Genomic DNA, 18866 nt, shown 5'->3' on the forward strand with positions numbered 1-18866 from the left:
CACTGCAGCGTCTCTGAAAACCTCTCGTGGTCATTGCATTGTCACCATGCGTCTGCAGGAGGAGGTAAAGGTGCACAAAGCAACAACATCCAAAGATAGAAATAAAGAAAGCAGAGCTACAGAGGTCGAGCTGACTTTAATGTTACAGGGTCAAGTGCATCATTGATTTCCCATAATGCAACTCAACAGCCTCGGAGCACATCATGCAGTTACGTTTACTTTTTAACAGGCTAGGGTAGTACTGCTTATACAAGTTAATTGAACTTCATGGGTTGAAAGTCAGTGGAGATATTTGCAGGAATTAACACCTTTTTTAGAGTTTTATTCAGCTTTAAGGTTTATTTCCCAGGTTTAAGGGGGTTTATCCTGCAAAATGACCTCAATATATACAGGAAATACTGTTTGTTTCTCCCTCTTTAGACCTCCAAAACTTTTTCCCCCATTTTTTAACCTTTTTAACCTTGAAGATGAACAAATTATGAGAAAATAAGCCTTTAATCAGGACTCTCCTTGTTCATGTGTTCTCAGTGTTGACGTCGACATTAAGGATTCATTCACACCTGTTCAAATGGACCGCACAAATGGTGCAATCACACCTGGGTTCCCTTCAAAGTAACCCAACAGACCAGGAGTGAAAACACCTGCAGGCTGTTGTTTTTCTACCTCTTCTTCCTCTTTCTTCCTCGTGGTGTGCTTCTCCCGTGGTGCTGCTTTGCAATTCAGCTCCAGAACGATTCTGCTTTGCTAGTCGGGCTCGTTTCTCATTTTGCAAGACCAACACGCAGTTCCAGCTCCACACACAAGAGCACATCTCTCAGCTCTGGCTCCGTGTCGTCCTTATGCCGGGGTTATGATTCCCATGAGGAGCGTGTTGTTCTTGTTGAGTCTTGCTCCTTCCATGGAGAGCGTTGTGCTTAACGTAGCAGAAAAGAAATGTCTAGATGTGCAGGAAGCTTTTCATTTCCAAGTCCTGCAGGCTGTTTGGGCATGCGGTACACGTGAGCAGGAGCTTTGAAGTATGCATGCTACCCTGTTACACTTAAGCTGCAACACACTGTTAAGGACGTTCAGGTATTGTTGATATAGATGTGACTCTCCCCCCTGAAGCCCCTCACATATGTGGAGAAAGGAATCAAAGAGAGGCTGTTTCGGTGCGGCTCTGCTCTCCTCTCCGCCTGTTACCGTGTCCATTTGTGTTGTTTTGGATCGAGCAAGTGTTTGCCTGTGTCATTACGGCGCCAGCTAAATGGCCTGCGAGAGTGTGTGCTGCTTTTCAAACAGAAAGCCAGAGCAGGGGGGTAGCTTAAGGCAGGTCACTTCGATTGGCTGTCCTCTCTTGTTAGCGCACAGTGGTGCATGGTGGGAAAGAGCCCGAGAGAGACAGTGGGGATAAAACGATTTCCTCTTAATGTGTTTGTTTGAGGAAGAGTAACACAGCCCGGCTTTTCAGCTATGGGGTGGAGGTGGGGGGGGATGTTGGAGAATCATTCGTCTATTTGCTCAAACGTCTTTAACTTCTGGACTCTGAAACGACTCCTTTTCCAAACCAATTTACACTTGGTTAATGTTGAGCACATTTTCATTAAGAAAAGGGGTCAATATTATTATTATTTTTAAGCCAAAAAACATCCATTTATTCGTATAATCTCTGAAAAATTGTGGACAGAAGAAGGATTCTGCTCCTCTGAATGAAACTGGGTATTGAGGAAGACTTTTTCCTGCAAACTTTATCGTAGAAACATCTCAATGGTTCTCCTCCCACCATATAAAACATGCTCACTCTGTATAGGAGCCTTCGATCCCTCACAAACCAAATCCACTTCTGTCTTTGTGTAATGCATTGGGAGTGAATTCAATAGACACTTCTCTCCATCCTATTTGAGTTTGGCTGCACAACCTCCATTGATTGAAACACTGCCCTTGGTTCCTTTTCAATTTACCGTCTCCAAACCCTTTTTCTCGTCCGGATACATCTTTGCTTTTCACATTTTTAAATCCCTCTTTTTGCTTTGTGTCGTTTAAAAGCAGATTTCTTTTTTTCGCTCTCCAGGACAATGCTCTTGACTTTTTGTCTCGCGATTTATTCCCCAGCATTCACTCGACCTTTATTTTGACTCGGAAAGGTAAAAAGCTCATTTACAAGGTGTTGCCATGACATCATAATGGCCTGACAGGAGCGGACGCTACCATTAAGGAAGGTTGGCAACCTCCCTGATAGCTATTAAAACGAATGGCCATGACATAAAGCTATCATAGTGTAAGTCAAAGAAGCTAAGGAGCAATTCCCTCCCAGATTTGAGCCTTTGCAGACCATTTACATGCATCTAACACACTACAGGAAAGGGAAAACAGAGCAGAAGCATCTGAATGCGTCTCGATGCAGTGTGCTTGTGTTTGGCTTTGTTGGGTTTCCTTGGCTTCCACCTCTCCTTCCAGTCAAGCGTGCCATAAAACGCTTTGATTTAAACAGTCGTCATAGATTTAGTTTGAGGAACGTTGCACTAATCTCATCAAAGCGCCGGGATAAATAATCTGAAAGGGTTCGCTCCTCTCCTGTGAGCTGCAGTCGAACTTTTCCTGGAAGTGATGCAAGCTGTTTAAACGGGAAATGAGTACGTTTATAGCCGTCCATTACATTAATCAATTGGCTCATATATTTTCTAGTTGTTGTTCTTTACAGCGGTGTAATGAAAAATATGCACGACCGTAACTTCTGTTATTTAATCTGTTAATGCGATTTAAGATATATAGTCTTTTTACGAGAGAATGAATACATCTCATGGATTTTCCTGCAGGTTTTCTGAATAAATTACCTGTAAGCTTAGTGCATTTAGATCAAATAACCAACAGACACTTCCTCATATAGGTTCCGTCAGTCAAGTAAACAGTGTTTGACCTTCTTCAGAATAAATTTTATTTCCAATGAAAGGCTTTGAAAGCAGCAAAGAGGCATCTGTGGTGCTCATTAAAGCTGAAAATACTCACATTAAAGCTGAAAATATGGTCTAAAGATGACATCACTGTGACCTTTTTAATACAGGTGTTTGATTTATGTGAAATATACAATACAACCCTCATCTTACACCAGAGTAGAGGCTGCAGAAGTCGCACAACATCAGCGCTGATGTTTACACGTTTCCTCGCTCATTTATTTATTGAACAAAGCTTGTGTTTCCCGGGGAGCGTGTACTTAACATGTCATTGTCAACGTAGTAAATATTTTATCATAAGCGAGACGAGCAGGCGGCAGACTTCCTGCTGAGAGGCAAACAGAGCAGGTGCAGTTGTGCAACAAAGCGGGTTTTTTAAGGCCATTCTGGTGAATATTAAGCATAAAGAGCTGCAGTCCTTCTTATCCTTTTCAGAAGACCTGTTTCTGTTGACGCTAATTAATCTTCCACCTGAAAAATCCACCATACACTGATTAAAATCCCTCATTAATTGAGAGATAATTATTCGGAAATTGGTTTTTGTTTGTATTTGCGAAGGCTCTGAAAACATACCCGTGTTTTTCTGTACAAGATTTGATTGAATGAGGCAAAATGACGCCTTTTCTTTTAGTGGTGTGATGAGTAGTGCTCATTTTAATTGCTTGAGATTAATTGTAATTTTACATTTTCGAACCTGTAATATAATTAACTCCGTTTCCAAAAACTACCTCTTGTTAAATAATAATCCAAAATATAACTCCAGACTGGTCTTTATTCTCAGTTAGCAAACTAAATGAACATAAAAAATGGAGAAAAGGAAATAATGGAGATGGGTTTCCACTCCTGGAATGTTTCATCTATTGCTTTGGGTATTTTAAATCTGAAGTAGTTCAGCCACAAAAAACATGTCCTTGGTGCATGAACTGTGTAACAACTAACCCAGATACTGTCCCTTTTTCATAATTCAGCGTCCAACAAAGTGACTACTGCTCGAGTCAAAAAACACCTACATCAGGAATGAAGTTTGGTGACAAAGACCAGAAAGTTCTGATTCGATTTTGGGGGCTTTTTTGATCATTCTGACATTTAAAATGAGGGTCATTGCAGTTTGCTCTTCTATAAAAAATGACTTTAAACTTGAATTTCATCTCCAAAGATCAAGGTAGAGATGCTTTCATCACTCCTTTAATAACCTCAGACAGCAGCAATTACCCCAAAGTTCTTTTTGATTCATTTTTTTGACGCTGATTGTTAAGGCTGTGCATATTCCTCTAAGTTAGGAGTAATTTCCCGTGATTTCTCAGTCCCTCTTTGAGTGCACTTGAGTCACATCAAGGCCTCCTTCTTGCAAATGGACACAAGGACGGACGCATGCTCACCCTTCAAAGCAGGACTTAATGATTGTGTTTAACTCTCGCTCTCTGAGGGCCTCCTCAAGCAAACTTTCCCAAAGTCAGCACTTAAGAAGAACCCTCCCTCACATCCACAAATGATTATGTTTATCCCCCCCGCAGATTAGCTCCCTTCCCAATCAATGCAACCCGTCGGGTCGGCATTAATCGAGTGTCTTCCTCTCACATCCGATGGAGGGAAAGTCCATCTCTGCTCAGGCTTAATGAGTTTGTATTGTCACAGTGAGATGTATATGAATGGCTTCAGGTGCCACACACACACACACACACATCCTGCTAATGGGCCTATATATCAACAAGTAATCAGAGGAGTCAGTAAAAGGGTTAATAGAGCAGGGAAATAGGAATTAATGGCCACTGAGTTGGAGAGTTTGTATTAAAACAGGCAGGAAATGAGGTATTTCCTCGAGGGGTAGAGAAACACACTTTAATAAGGCATCCATGGAAGTTTCAATATAAAGGATAGCTTTAAATATGAGCACAATAGAGTTTCTTGCAACTTTATGAGGAACACTTGTCTTCACTTTAACACCTATTAGTCATTTCTCTTTCAATGAATCTTTTGTCTTTGCCTACAAGGCAAGACAGCAAACCCAACGTCTCTCTATTCATCACGGTGTGTTTTAGTTTTATATGTAGTAGATCTTCCTGTCTTTAGTCTCCCAGTGATTGTGTGATCACCTGTTGCCCTTGTGTGTCTGCTTGCCCCTTCAGCTGTGTGTTGTCTTGTGTTTGTAGAGTCATGTGCTGCTTGTTGGGTCGGTGTTTCCCCATGCATGCTCCTGTGTGTTTACCCCATGCATGCTCCTGTGTGTTTCCCCATGCATGCTCCTGTGTGTTTCCCCATGCATGCTCCTGTGTGTTTAACCCATGCATGCTCCTGTGTGTTTCCCCATGCATGCTCCTGTGTGTTTCCCCATGCATGCTCCTGTGTGTTTCCCCATGCATGCTCCTGTGTGTTTCCCCATGCATGCTCCTGTGTGTTTCCCCATGCATGCTCCTGCACCTCCTGGTTTTGTTCCCTGGTTTGCGGATTAAAGCTTGCTTGTTGTTCAAACTACTCTACCTCTTGTTTTGCTGTGTTCTTGCCTTACTACCAAACCCTGACTCTAATAGTGATTTAATAAACAGGGAAACACTCTACCATGCAGAGCACGTACTAAACTTATGTTTGCACATTGGAAAGCTGCAATAAAACATAATACTCATACATATATACTTTACACTCGGTTGCACCAGTAGAAAGCGTGTAGCAACACTGCAGCATTTCATATCCCGAGCTCATTTGCAATCTCCGTCCCAAGGTGGTCTCTCTAAAATACATAAAAGAAATTTACCTCATATCCTATCCACATGGAATAACACCAATTTCCACTTCCTTGCAGACTTAAATTGAGAATGCAACCTGCTTTTGATTTAATAAATAAACACAGAAGAGTATTCCTCTCCTAAGAACGGCTATATTATTTAATTTATGAGCTTTACAATGTGCAGAAATATGTTTAATACACCATTTTCTGCCGGATAGAGCAGACTAAGATACTGTTTACCTGTTTATTAAATCACTATTAGAGAGAACTCAACAGTCTTGCATGCATTTAAAGACAATAAGCCCACCTTATACACCCAAAAGGGTGTGTAAAGGGACTTTTCCAGCAAGCAAAGAGAGTAGGAAATGACCAGTACGATGGTATTTACATCCCCTGAGAAGCTTTACCCTTAACCCTGCTGCAATTTATCACAGTGACCTGAGGGTTATTACAGCAGGTGATCCTTCAGTACAGAAATGACCTCATTACTCTTGCATTATAAATCAGCTGTAGCACCTGCAGACATAGGTGTTGCATATCAGTGAATACTAGAAAATAAAACAGCAATATATCATCCTCTCTTCTCCTGTTGTCCTCATATCTAAATGTGGTTTTTCTGCCAGGTGTTCGAAGGCACCTTGGCTGCTACAGCTCCAACAGTTTGACTCGTGTCACACACCGCGTTGGCTGCGTTTCATTTCTGTTCATTTCATTTGATGTTAAGCCGCTTGGTGATCTGATCTGCTTGGAGAAGGAATGTGTCTTTATTTCTATTTTATGAGGGGGGAACATTTTTCAAACACTATAAATTGCTTTTCTTTTTCAATCCTTACAGCACATCTATTCACAAAGTAATAAAGCACTGGATGAAATGTTCTTGTACTTCAAAAACAGAAGCACATTGCATGATTCTGCACAAAAGGTTGACAAATGTTCTGCAGAAGATTCTATTCGGTGTTATGTTTACACGCTTTAATGTTCAAAAGGGCTCTTTATTTCTCTCATTCTGCCTGTGCTGCTTGATTAACCCTCTAAAACACATGGATTTTAGCCTTTGCAGACCATTTACATGCACCAAAACCTGTATAACACACTACAGGAAAGGGGAAACGAGTCCATAATGCATGCTGACATCAGTAATTGGTTTGCCAATATTGATATGTACCTTCAGCCTCTCTATCTTAATGTATGTCAGTATAACTCTGATCTTTTTGGAGTTATTTCTAAACTTTGGGAGGTAATGAGGAAGCCTAACAAGCGTGTAACGTATCAATCCAACCTCAAACTGTCAGGCTGCCGCTAAGCACTCTGGGTAATACTCCTTATCGGATGAGAGTCTGATGTTTATGGATTTCACTCTTTCAGCCTGAAGAGTTTTTGATATAAATCTGAACCCGGGCATTACTAAATACTTTGGACATTCCTCCAAGAGTTTCTGGGACATTTTCTATCCCTAAATCAGAAGATGTTTGTGTTTCTGTATCCTGATTTGGATTATTAACACTGCTCCATTATTTGCCATGTGGTAAATGTATTATACCAGACTATAAACCCCGCTTTGAACGCTTTCAGGGCTTTTATGAAAGGAAAGGATGTGGCATAGAGATTGGATTCTCTTTGTTTTTGTGTGAGAGCTTCAGGGGGGGAAGGTGTTGTTTACGCCTCTGAATGTGTGGCTTTAGCGGGCAAATTAACTCAGATAAACTTTCAGAAGGTGAGAGGAAAACAGTAGCCTGCAGTGGTTAGAAAATATTGATCTAGCCTTGCCTGTTTCAAATCCCACATCCCCGGATCCAGGAGTGTTTTAATTAGACTTGCTCTTGCCACGAGGTTCTCCCTGGCTCCGTCTGTCTTTGACTCGCTGCCAGTCTCCGCCGTCTCAGCGCTAAGTCAGGAACAAAGTCGCCGACATGAGAGTCATTCGGGGTTGTGACACGCGGTGACAACTTCCAGTGTCTGTGGGAAATGTGGCACACTGGATTTTGAAATGAAAACTGTGACGGTGAGCTTTAATTTGAGGATGTTTCAGGCACCATTGTTACATTTCAAATCCAATTTTCTGGATCAGGCAACGAAAAACAGCCAAAAAGAAGAGAAAATGTGTAGCTGTAAATATTCAGCCGCTGTCCAAATACTTAATGGATTAGAGTTGGGTGTAGATTATGATCTTAAAGGGGAAGTACACTGATTTTACACAGCCTGTGAAACACTTGTCTAGTTAACACTAATTAATACAGAAACACACAGACATAGGTTCATAAAATACCCGAGTTTAATGCATTTTTAGGAAAAGTTTGACCCTGTTTTTTTGGATCTTGATCCATCCTCACCTCTTATGCACATTTTTATGATTTTGTTGTATTATAACAGCATGAAAGCGCTTCACTAACACCTCTGAAGTATCCCAAAACCCCCTTAGATGCATCCTCTTATTCAGTGCAAGCCTTGATATGACAATTGGGTGTAATTTTTGATTAAAGCCATGTAATTCGTCCCTGTTTTGTTTGCACTTTTTGTCCTAAAATAAGTTGTTTTAGAGATAGATGAAGGGATTTCAACATGGTTTACAGTGATCAAAACAAGGGGTCAAACAAACACAAATGGATTAGCTACAACTAAGCTAAATGAAGCATACTTTATATATATAAGAGTATGCATGTCAGCTCACTGCCACACATTAGAGTCTTTTATTTCGGAGGTGCCAGACTTTATCACCCAACAGTCTCTGGGTGCTTCATATTAATGTCTGAACCTCCTTTTTAACTTGCAGGCCACATGAGAGTCTCCTTAAGTATGAGAGTGCATCCCCCCTTCACTCCTCCGTCGCTGATTGCTCCTGGCAGGCTGTGACCTCGGCTGTCACCACCGATCCTACAGTGGATGTTCAGTTTGTTTAACCCCAGGATCACTCGAGGGCACGGCTCTATTCAACCGTGCCCGCTGAGAGAGGCTGCCCAGCCTTCATTTACTCATTACTTTCAACTGAAAGAAGGCACTGCTGCTTGTTCCCGTCTGAGCAGTTTTAAAGCGCTGACCGCTCTCAGAGAAAGTATTTCAACTTTTAGCTGAACGTACTTGCTTCGCCTCCCACGTGAGTTAGCATGCACCCAGTGGACTGGCAGCTGAAGCATCAGTATGGCAATGCTGATGTTTGCTACCTTGAGCTTCAACTTAACGTCAAAATGCACTCTCACTTCAGCACCTGGAAGTGGAGAGGCAGAAGCAGGGGCCTGAGGGCAAATATACAGAAGAGAAAAAAGTAGTTTCTGGCCGAGAAAAGGAACGGTTTTGTCAAAACATTAAAGTTCTTAAACAGATAGGAAGCAGCAAAGCTTCTGGTAATACAAATAAAGCACCAAGTAAAGCCTCCTCCGCCTGTCTGAGAGCCTTGTACCTCTACTCTCACTCATTTATATAAGTCTCTGAAACTTTTATTCCATTGACTTCTTATTATAAAAGTCTGTAAGGCCCGGACGGATTTGTTTTGTGGGAGATTTGGAGGATTCGCTCTAATAATGGAGATCCTCTGCTGGGGGTTGCGTAGAGTCCAGGTGTTGTGGATTAGGACTTATCTAAGTGTTGGAAGCCCTCCAGCTGGCTGCGGAGGGATTTCATTGACCTTCGAGTGGTTGGAAAGTAACCACTGGGAAACTGGGAAACCACTTTTCAGGGTGAGAAAGCTCTAGTTTACTGGCCTGTACCTTAGAGTGTTATAAAGCCCGTGAGTCCTGACCCCGACCTCTGCATCTTCCTATATGAACCAGAATTGCTAACAGTGTTTTCCCTCTGCTGTGTGTGTGTGTGTGTGTGTGTGTGTGTGTGTGTGTGTGTGTGTGTGTGTGTGTGTGTGTGTGTGTGTGTGTGTGTGTGTGTGTGTGTGTGTGTGTGTGTGTGTGTGTGTGTGTGTGTGTGTGTCTTCGCTGCCTTAGCAGAATCCCTGTTCAGCGGCCTGGGGCTGAGCACGGTGGTGGGCCTGGGCCTGGGGGTGCTGCTGCTGCTCCTGGTGCTGGTGGACGTCAGCTGCTTCTTCCTGCGTCACTGCGGCCTGCTGATGTGCATCACGCGCACAATCTGCAGCAAAAAGACAGCCACCAGCGGCAAGGGCAAAGAGATGGAGGAGGGCAAAGCCGCCTACCTGTGAGTGTCCTCTCTCCTTTTTTCTTAAAGTAGATAATAGTTGATCTCTATTGTAACAGTGTTTGTCAGTCACCAGGTCATTCATGCTTGCAGAGGGAGCATCTGCTGTGGGTGTATCTGGATGCCTTTGGGTTGCAACTTGTTTTGCTGTTTAATTCTGTGTAAAAATGAACTGAAATGATTGATAAAAACAGAGTTAAGTGAAAAAAAGACCCCGAAATTGAGAAAAATCATGTACAGCTCAGAATCATCTTAAACATATTCACTGTGAATGAGAAAGGAGACTTATTTCTATCATTTACTGTAGGTACACCTTCAACAGCCGCCCAACCACCTTTTCAACCACAGTATGTCTCTGATTACGTCTTACTCACTTCCATCAGTGCTCTCATCCGTGTCTGTGCAGTGACTTCACCTGGTGTGCATGCGTACCTCATGACGTGCATGTGTAAAAAGTCTCAACCCTCTGTGCTCCCATGCCTCGTGTTTGTGTATGAATTATGCATGCAAACGCCTCTGCATGTAGACGATCACAGGCTTTACCTCTTGTCAGACAGCGTGCGATTTAAAAGCCCATGAAGTTTAAAGTATAATTCACATTTAGCGGCAGTGTTATTTCATGCAAGGGTGCGAGGCAGAACCACGTCTTGGTGAGATAGCACCCATACCAATGTGATTCATCGGCCTCAGCAGTGCCATTTCTGTGTTTAAATTGTCAGTGTGCCAGCCCGGTGTCTGGGATGCACAGGAGAAGAGGAGGAGGAGGAAGGGAGGGGATGACTTTTGCTGAGTCACTAAGCTCACTCTGACTGGACAACATGCAGAATGGGCCTCAGCTTTACATCACTGTTGCAGACAAACACACACAAGCATCTCCAGCATCTTTATTAGGGTTGATAATTTAGCACAGTTGCATCACAGATAATAAAAACTGAGTCTCAGACGTACAGTTCAGCGCTGCCTCGCATAAATTGAAGGAGATAGGTGCAAAATTGGTCGTCAAAGGGAAAGATAGCAAAGCTCTAAATCTTTTTACAACCTGCGTCTTATTGTCAGGTTTGTCCATCTTTCATTTGTTGTTTGGGTGCAGACTAGTGCTTCAAAATAGGGTTCAAAGGGCAGCAGGATGAAGAATATTACAGGGAATATGCCAGAAATATATAGTATTGCACTTCAGGAAAAATAAGGGACTACCACAAGATCAAATTGAACAAAAAAGGTCAAAAAACACTACATTTCCCACAATGCAATTTGATAGGTGCTTTTCTATGAAATGACGGATACAGTTGACTATATATGCACAATTCAGGTGGCAATCAAATAAAGTTATGGTTGTTTTGTGACTTGCATTTGCTTTCCTGTCTTCGTACCTCCGTTGCCACTCTCTGCAGCCTCTGAGAGATTGGTTTCCTAACCGCATAAACGAGACCCCAATTGTATAAAAATTGAATTCTTCTTTGAGCTAGTTTGGGGATAATGAAGTAATGCGGTGGCTGTCCATACATCCATAGCGCTCAGAGAATAATGAGATCAGCTGAAGATAATCAGACACTCCTCCTGAGTTTGCAAGATGTCGATATTCAGAGAAGTTGTAAAGACTAGCAGACCCTGCGCTGCAATATCAATGGTATTGATAAGAGGTGAAGAATTAGGAGGCTGATGAGTGGTGCAGGTGAGAGGCTGTTTGTGTTTGGAGGAGGTGAGCTGAGGAGGTGCAGCTCTGATCTTAAAGACAAAGGTTTCCGGGGTCACAGACGATCTTCTCCGTCTGTTTTCTCCCCTCGCTGTGATGTTGAAGCTCAGCAGGGAGCAAGTGCCCTCCCAGCAGCGCGGGGTTTAACTTTGAGGCCGGCCGAGGAGGATGGCGAGGCTGTCTTTCTATTATGAATCTGTGGAATTGTGCCAGGATCAGTCGGGGCAAGCTGGGCTTTTATAATTGCCTCGGGAGAAAGTTGAAAAGGTGTGAGGAGCGGCACTTCAAAAGTCCCTCTTCAGACACAGTTTCTGTGAGTCTGGAAGATCTTCACTGTGTGTCTTCAGTGGATGAAATGGCCTGAAATCCTTCACATTTTTGTGTAAGAAAAACCGAAATTACACCTTTGTAATATCGTTTTTACTTGAACGTCTTTGGTAGTTTTACAGTCTCTAATAAGGATCTTTTCCCAACTTCTTCCCAGATTATCTCCAGGCGTTTTTCCTTCACATCCTCTGCCAGTGATAGTCACAGTTTATCCCGCCCCAGCCTGTCATTCAGCGATCAGGGGTGAGATTTGCTCAGCCGTCTGGCCCTTCACACGCCTCCCAGACGGCACCTGAGGGAGACACACACAAGTTCCGACTTAAACACAGAAGGAAACTGTAATTATTTCACTAGTTCTGTTCTGATATTTAACACCGCTCTTATACAAATTCAAGCCAATTTTCTGTCCCTAAATCAAATAAATTCTGGGCATAAATTGATGATTTTCAGGCTGACGTCAGTGAACCGTTGTCTGTTTACCCACTGGTTAAAAAGTGAGACAGTCTTCACACTCTGATGGATCACAACAGGAAGTATAAAACAGAATGCCAGATTAAAGCTAAGGCTTCTGTATCCTGCAGCGTTTGGAAAAGATGAAAAACATCGAGAGCCAAACACTATGCTTTTATTTGATTTGTTTTATTTTGACACTCGTCCGTTTATACAGTGGTTCTGGATCACTTACTTTAGCCTAACCATGTTTTGGTTTGAAAGAAAACTCAGTGGGTAAACAGCGATTAGCCACAGACGCCGCAGGAATTGGACATTAAACAAGTTGCAGCCTCCAGAATGTCTCATATACATCTTGAACCTCTAGGAGATTGTGGCTATGACGTATCCTGTGGTATAAAGCTGTTTTCTTGATAATATCCATTAATTCGACTCATTTTTGTTCCTTTTACACGTCATATGACATTAATATGCTCTTGTCAAAGCAAAATAAGGACATGCAAGGATTATTATTTGGTAATTGGTTGTTGTGTTGCAGAAAATGAAGTGAAAGGCACCGTGATTTAATTAAAAGTGATGGATTGTAAGTGCTTTGGTCAGTCATCCATGATTAGATGCCCTACTGTGATCGCTGCTTTGTGCCACATTGCATTTTATTATGCAAGCGGGAGCAATTTTCCCCCTCATTGTCATGCTAGTGAATACAAACCTTGGATGGAGACACTCTTGCAAACTTTTTTAGGTGACAGGTTGTGTTGTTGACATACTTGAGGTTGAGATTGTGAAGCAGCTTGTTGAGGAGTCGTTTATTAAGAGTGATTTTGCAGTCTTAACTCGGAGCAAACAAAAAGCTCATTGTCTGGAAAAGATAAAAGGCTTTGGAGGGCGCACACCTGCCTTTGCTAATGTACTGTAAAAGAAAGCATCTCTTATTCGGCCTTGGAGAAGAGTCTGCACACACACTCATCCCACACAATCCTGCACAGGTTTTCTTAAGGTCAGGTAACACAGATCCCCGTGTGAACATCTCAATTCACAGCTCCCTCAGCAAGACTTCTTCCACTTCCAGTATTAGAAACCAAAGTGAAGATTAAGTGTAAACAAACACCACGGCAGCGTAGTGTTGTTCAGACCCCGGGCTTGCATGCATCCTCTGTGGATGGCCTTGTGCTTAATTACCGTTCTGCAGAGGGAGGAATAAGTTGCTCCTGTTGTGCTTTGGTGTCACTTTGAAGCAAACGCACATCTGCAATGCACACTCTGATATCTCCCGGGCCCAACATGAGATGCACACAGCTGCCGGCGCTGGCCTCACTATCAAAGAGGCCTCGTTGAGACCCTGTGGCATTTCAGTTTGTCCCAAACAGGGTTCTAAATGCACCTGCCCAGGGAGAGTGTGTGTGTGTGTGTGTGTGTGTGTGTGTGTGTGTGTGTGTGTGTGTGTGTGTGTGTGTGTGTGTGTGTGTGTGTGTGTGTGTGTGTGTGTGTGTGTGTGTGTGTGTGTGTGTGTGTGTGTGTGTGTGTGTGTGTGTGTGTGTGTGTGTGTGTTTAGACTTTGCACATTTATGATATTGTTAAAACCATACAAGCAAGGCAAGACCAGTTTTAGTAACCAAAGTCAGAGAGGCAGTCTGCTTGCTATCTTTGCAAGCAGACTGGGAATGAGCATCAGATAGGAGACAGTATCACTGGAGTGTGACCTGCATCATGCAGCAAACTGCCCGGACACAAATGTCGACTGGAGGAGAAGCTCACAGGAAAACAAATATTATTTTTATTGATCGTTGCGTTTCAAAGACGACGCTAGCATGTGGGGATTACAGTGGCCTTCATGCTCCATGGCTTCACATGCCTTAAAGTCCAAGGATCAATTATTATAGAGGTAGTTTATAAGTTGTAGGAGAGAGTGAGTGGTCTGCAGACGGGCAAATCCCATCCTGTACATGAGCAAAATAGGGCCCCTTTAACACACCAGAGGGGGAGGAAAGTGAGTGTGCTCAGGTTGCGTCAGCAGCTACTTCCCCGGTGTTTTTAATGACAAACTTTACATGTTGGATCAGTGAATGCATTGGTGGTTCCTTCCCATATGTTGAGGAAAAGCTCCCCATGTGAACATAAGTCCAATCTGGGTTTGCATGGAGCTAATGGCACATGAAATTGGCTCCACTGTGCAGGAACTCCAACACCCACCAATCAACCAAAGGGGAGCCCCCTCTGGCCCGCTACGATTTTTGGGCTTATTAGATAGAGGGGCACGCGGGGCTGCTGCTTGACATTCACAGTGGAAAGCATCTAGTGTTGTGCTGATGTAAAGTGCCTTTTTTAAATTGACTTAACACTGTTTTTGCTGGAGTTTTTAAGCTTCTACTTAATGAATGATATATTACACATCCAAAGACATTGCATATCACGTATTCAGTTACTCCGTTTTGGAGTTTGTTCCCAGTCAGACATCATAAAACCTTGAAAATGCAAATTATTTTCTTTTATGGCTTAATAAGGGGGGATGGTGCAGAACCGAGTGTCAGAATGCAGCGATGGATGGATGGTTTATGCACTCTGGATGATTAACAGGAGGTACAACCTGAGCTAAAGGTTCCTAATGCCATTACAGAGCATCTTCTCTCCGTGGTCCTGAACTGATCCCTTGTTCCAGGTGTCTTGATAGAATTGTTAAACCCACGCTGAACATGAGGGGACAGCGATGAGCTGAACCCAGGCTTCCTCATTGATTTCCCTTATTAAATCTATTCCAATCCCACAAGATGCGCCGTAGAAGAAAGGATTCTGAAAGCTTTGATGTGCAAAAACGGCAGCAGCAGCAGCGGCTCGATATGTTCCTCATATTCTGCACTTTCACTGTTTATTGTTGTCTGGCTCTTTTGTTGTTTAGGCGTAGGAGCAAGTTTTTCTGCTGAGGGACAAATTGCCTCGAGACGTCCCTCGCTGTAAACCCAGCACAGGGCTTTATTTCCAAAATGAAACGACAAAGGACAGACAACCAACGTGCTACATATTTCTACAATGAATATGTCTCTGTTGGGAAGTCAATAAAGGGGGTGTGGTTTGGCTTTAGTGCTTAAATGGACTATAAAACGGATTTGTAGATGTACAAGCATTACTTGTTACAACTGTGGAGACAAAGCATGCAAAGAATGAGCCTTATGAGCTTCTTTCTGTCAAATATGATCAATAATAATACAAATACTTTATATGAAGCTCTAATGCATATGAGAAATGATTTGAGTCACGTTACGTCACTTTTTCCCAGTTTGTGTTGAGATCAGGTCTTTTTTTGTTGTGCTAATTGCAGATAAGAGCTCTCGTACATCCCATCAGTGGAAACACAGTTAGATGTTCCTCTTGTCTCCACATTATCATAAAGATGAAGCCGTTACGTCCCTCTCTCAACTCATGGAGGATGAGAGGAGCAAGCGTTCCTGAGAGACTGTCGGCCAATCAAACGGCTCTAATGTCTATTCTATCTCGCTTTGCTTTTGTTTTGTTTGTTTCTAACTTGAAGTGATTCAAATCAAAAGCAAATAGGAGGTGTGCCAGCGCTGAGGGGATGTTATTGAGGTCGATACTGGCAGAGAAATGAGAGCACAGCACTGAAAAACTCACAATTTAAGAAGCAGATGCTGAGATATCCTGACTTTTGGTCCATAGTATTGGTCAAGATCCAACACATCCGACTGAACAAAGAGCTTTTTGAACATGAAAGCATGTAAATAGGTCACAATAGCGGCAAAAAAACAAAATATGAACCTGAAAATTAGATTAATATGTCCTCTTTAAGAAAACTTTTGCTCTAAAATAGACAGAAACGTGTCTTATCCGGTGCTAGAAGTCATATTTGGTTGTGATTACTCATGCAAGATCTCTCCATGGGGTGTCCAGCTATCCAGCTCACATGGGAATGAACCTATTGAAGTCTATTTTTTTTTTAAGGCCTGTGCAGCCCAGTTAAGGGTTTTTATATTTAATATCCCTGCTGCCTTTTCACTTCAGTTAAGTTCAGCTTTATTAATCCCAAAGGGTGCAGCTCCCTCATGCACAGAAAGGTGATTGCTGGATGTCGCTGTAGCAGGGAGTGCACATTAAGCCCACTCTCATGGCAGGGATGCAATTTAGCCAGCGTATGTGCCTGCTTCATCGAGTCGGTGGTCACTCCAGTCCGTCCATTCACAGTAATTGTATATGTGTTTTAAGTTCCTGTAATTGGCCAACAGTGAAGCGTTTGCCCTGTGGATTTACCGATGCATTACCCTGCTATTTCTGTCCTTCTCAGGAAACTACCGCTGAAGGAAGAAAATGGAAAAGAGTCTCTCAAGCCGGATACGATTGAAATCAAAGTGCACAGCGACAACAGCATCCACACAAAGCCCGACGACAGCAAAGCGTAAAAAGGGGGGGTCGCCACCAAAAGAACATTCGAGACCAAAACCCAGAGAAACAACAGCACTGGAAAAAAGTGGAGTAAAATATCTGTTTATAACAATGCCCCAGTGACAGGCATGTGTACATACAAATAATAGGGGAGAAAATAGAGAGGAAGGGTCAACCTTTTCAGACACCCTGGGTGATAAATGTATCATGTTCTTAAAAAACATGGCGAAGGCTCTCAATGATTGTATTTGATTTCTTTTGTATCATGTTTTTTTGTTTTGTTTACAGCCCACATAAGACTTCACGCAGTAAATTATGCATTCCTCTTTATGACTTCTCACACAGGCATTGCCCATAGCTCACACCGCTAATGCTCCTGCTTTCAGTTTGCTCACAGCGGCCGACCCCTCGCCGCGGGATATCACCATTATTTAATCACCTGTTTCCATGCCTGAGTGTTAGACTGCAGCCTTTTAATAGCTGGGCAATGTGAGGCATTGTGTGCTGAGTTCACTAACAAAAATGAGGGGTTTAATTGCTTCAGGAACATGTAACAGGAGGCATTTGATATTCCCATTGAGCAGTGAATTCAAACAGGACCTTATTGTGATGAATTTGGACTTTATATTTGAGGAAAAAGGGCTCTTGTGGTCCAAAAAACGACAAATGTGTTGCCGTGTAACCCCACACGTGCCACTGTTAGCTAAGCCTTTTGTATTGACACTGGATTTTGTTGTGACACTCATGTTTAGTGTGATCAAACAGCATTTACAGGACAGTAAAGTGTAGCTGGTAGGACTTAAGGCATGGGAACAAACGAGAAAAGGTCTGCTACATCGACATGTTTTCTTTTGAATAACAAAATAGTTTTGGTTGTTTGGTCTGATCCGCTATTCTCTCTGATGTTGTCATGTGTTGTACATAGGTGAAAAAAAAAAGAATATTTTACAGAGCTTTTATGTAAATATACCCTAAAGGATGTGTCTTTTTTCAAAATGCAGCAGGTATGGCTTTCTTTGTGAACGCTCCTCAGATGATTTCTTTTCCGTTTCTCTCTCCCTCCTCTGTTGTGCTTTTTGGTCCAAAGTTCAGTGATGGTATAATATTGCTTTTTTCTAAGTCATTTGCTTTCCCTTAAGAAAAATCCATGTCCTAAGGCTATTTCACGGTATTTCGATGGAGACAGTAATTACGGCATTAGTGTGCCTTCTCCTTTTTCTCCCCCCCCCCCCCCCCCCCCCACCCTCTCTCTCGTGGCCCAATGCCACTGCAGCAGTGCAAACCTTCAAATGAGTTTTTGATCGTGCTGCTTTTTCTCCGTCACAGAATGTGTCAGAAGATTGAATTTTTTTATCGTGGTGCTGTGCATTCTGGAAATGTAGTCTTAGGATTGTGGATTGTATTTGGACAGAAAGGGACGTGCATAACTACCTACTTCGACTGGATGTCAAGACTACAGCGATGGGCTGTGTGTGTGTGTGTGTGTGTGTCCATTTCCATTCTGATTTTTCACAATAAAAGTCCCCCGGGTTTATTTTTCTTTAAATAATAAGCTAAATTGAAGAATCAATATCTTGCTGTTCTGGACTTCATGTTGTTGTAATTTATTCCTTTATTTATTTTAGTGTATGATGGAGTACACTCCTTGGTTTCCCTGACGCGTCGTGCAGCTCTGCAAGTCACACAAGATGCAATGACCACAAGTTTCAGAGTGCGCACAGATCTGTAAAGCGAGATTATGTAGTTCTCGACAGTGATTAATTCCCCAGGCTGCAGCAAGTGTCTGCAAGCATCCCTCCTCCTCCTGCCGCCACTGCCCCCCCTCACACTCATTGGTTTTTATCTCAGACCTCATAGCATTGTACCTGCATATCTCAAAAGGATGGTCCTGCCATGGAGCGGTTCGCTGCCTGTTACGATGACTGTAAATATGGGAGCACAGTGCCTGGAGGCTATACGATTTGTACATGTTCTTTTGTATTTGAAGTCTAAATACCAACCCCTCTCTCATCCTCTGTCTCCTCCTCCATGCTCCTTTTTCTGTAGGGGGTTAAAACAGGTGTGTTTGAGCTCAGTGTACAGTGTGTGTGTCCTCTTTGTCCCCAACCTTCCCCACCCTCCCCCAGTGTCCCTTGGACTGTCTCTGCTGAGTGTGCTTTGTGCAGGAGGTGGGAACTATTGATGTCTCTCTGTACGTACCTGTGGAACACTTGTGACT

The 18866-nt window shown here is 42.8% G+C and overlaps 1 protein-coding gene across 3 annotated transcripts in view; it reads left to right on the plus strand.

Annotated features, from left to right (window-relative positions):
• LOC134860627 (neural cell adhesion molecule 2-like) overlaps nucleotides 1-18866 on the plus strand; it is a 183058-nt gene extending 164192 nt beyond the window's left edge. The window contains exons 16-18 of one of the 3 annotated variants that reach the window (XM_063877391.1): nucleotides 9582-9789; nucleotides 10097-10136; nucleotides 16551-18866. In XM_063877391.1, the coding sequence (XP_063733461.1) occupies nucleotides 9582-9789; nucleotides 10097-10136; nucleotides 16551-16607 (305 nt within the window). In that variant the 3' untranslated portion in view covers nucleotides 16608-18866. The remainder of the gene's footprint in view (nucleotides 1-9581; nucleotides 9790-10096; nucleotides 10137-16550) is intronic. The other 2 variants (XM_063877389.1, XM_063877390.1) reach the window with 2 other exon arrangements.

The sequence above is a fragment of the Eleginops maclovinus genome, chromosome 24 (genome assembly GCF_036324505.1).
Source record: "Eleginops maclovinus isolate JMC-PN-2008 ecotype Puerto Natales chromosome 24, JC_Emac_rtc_rv5, whole genome shotgun sequence".
Lineage (NCBI taxonomy): Eukaryota > Metazoa > Chordata > Actinopteri > Perciformes > Eleginopidae > Eleginops > Eleginops maclovinus.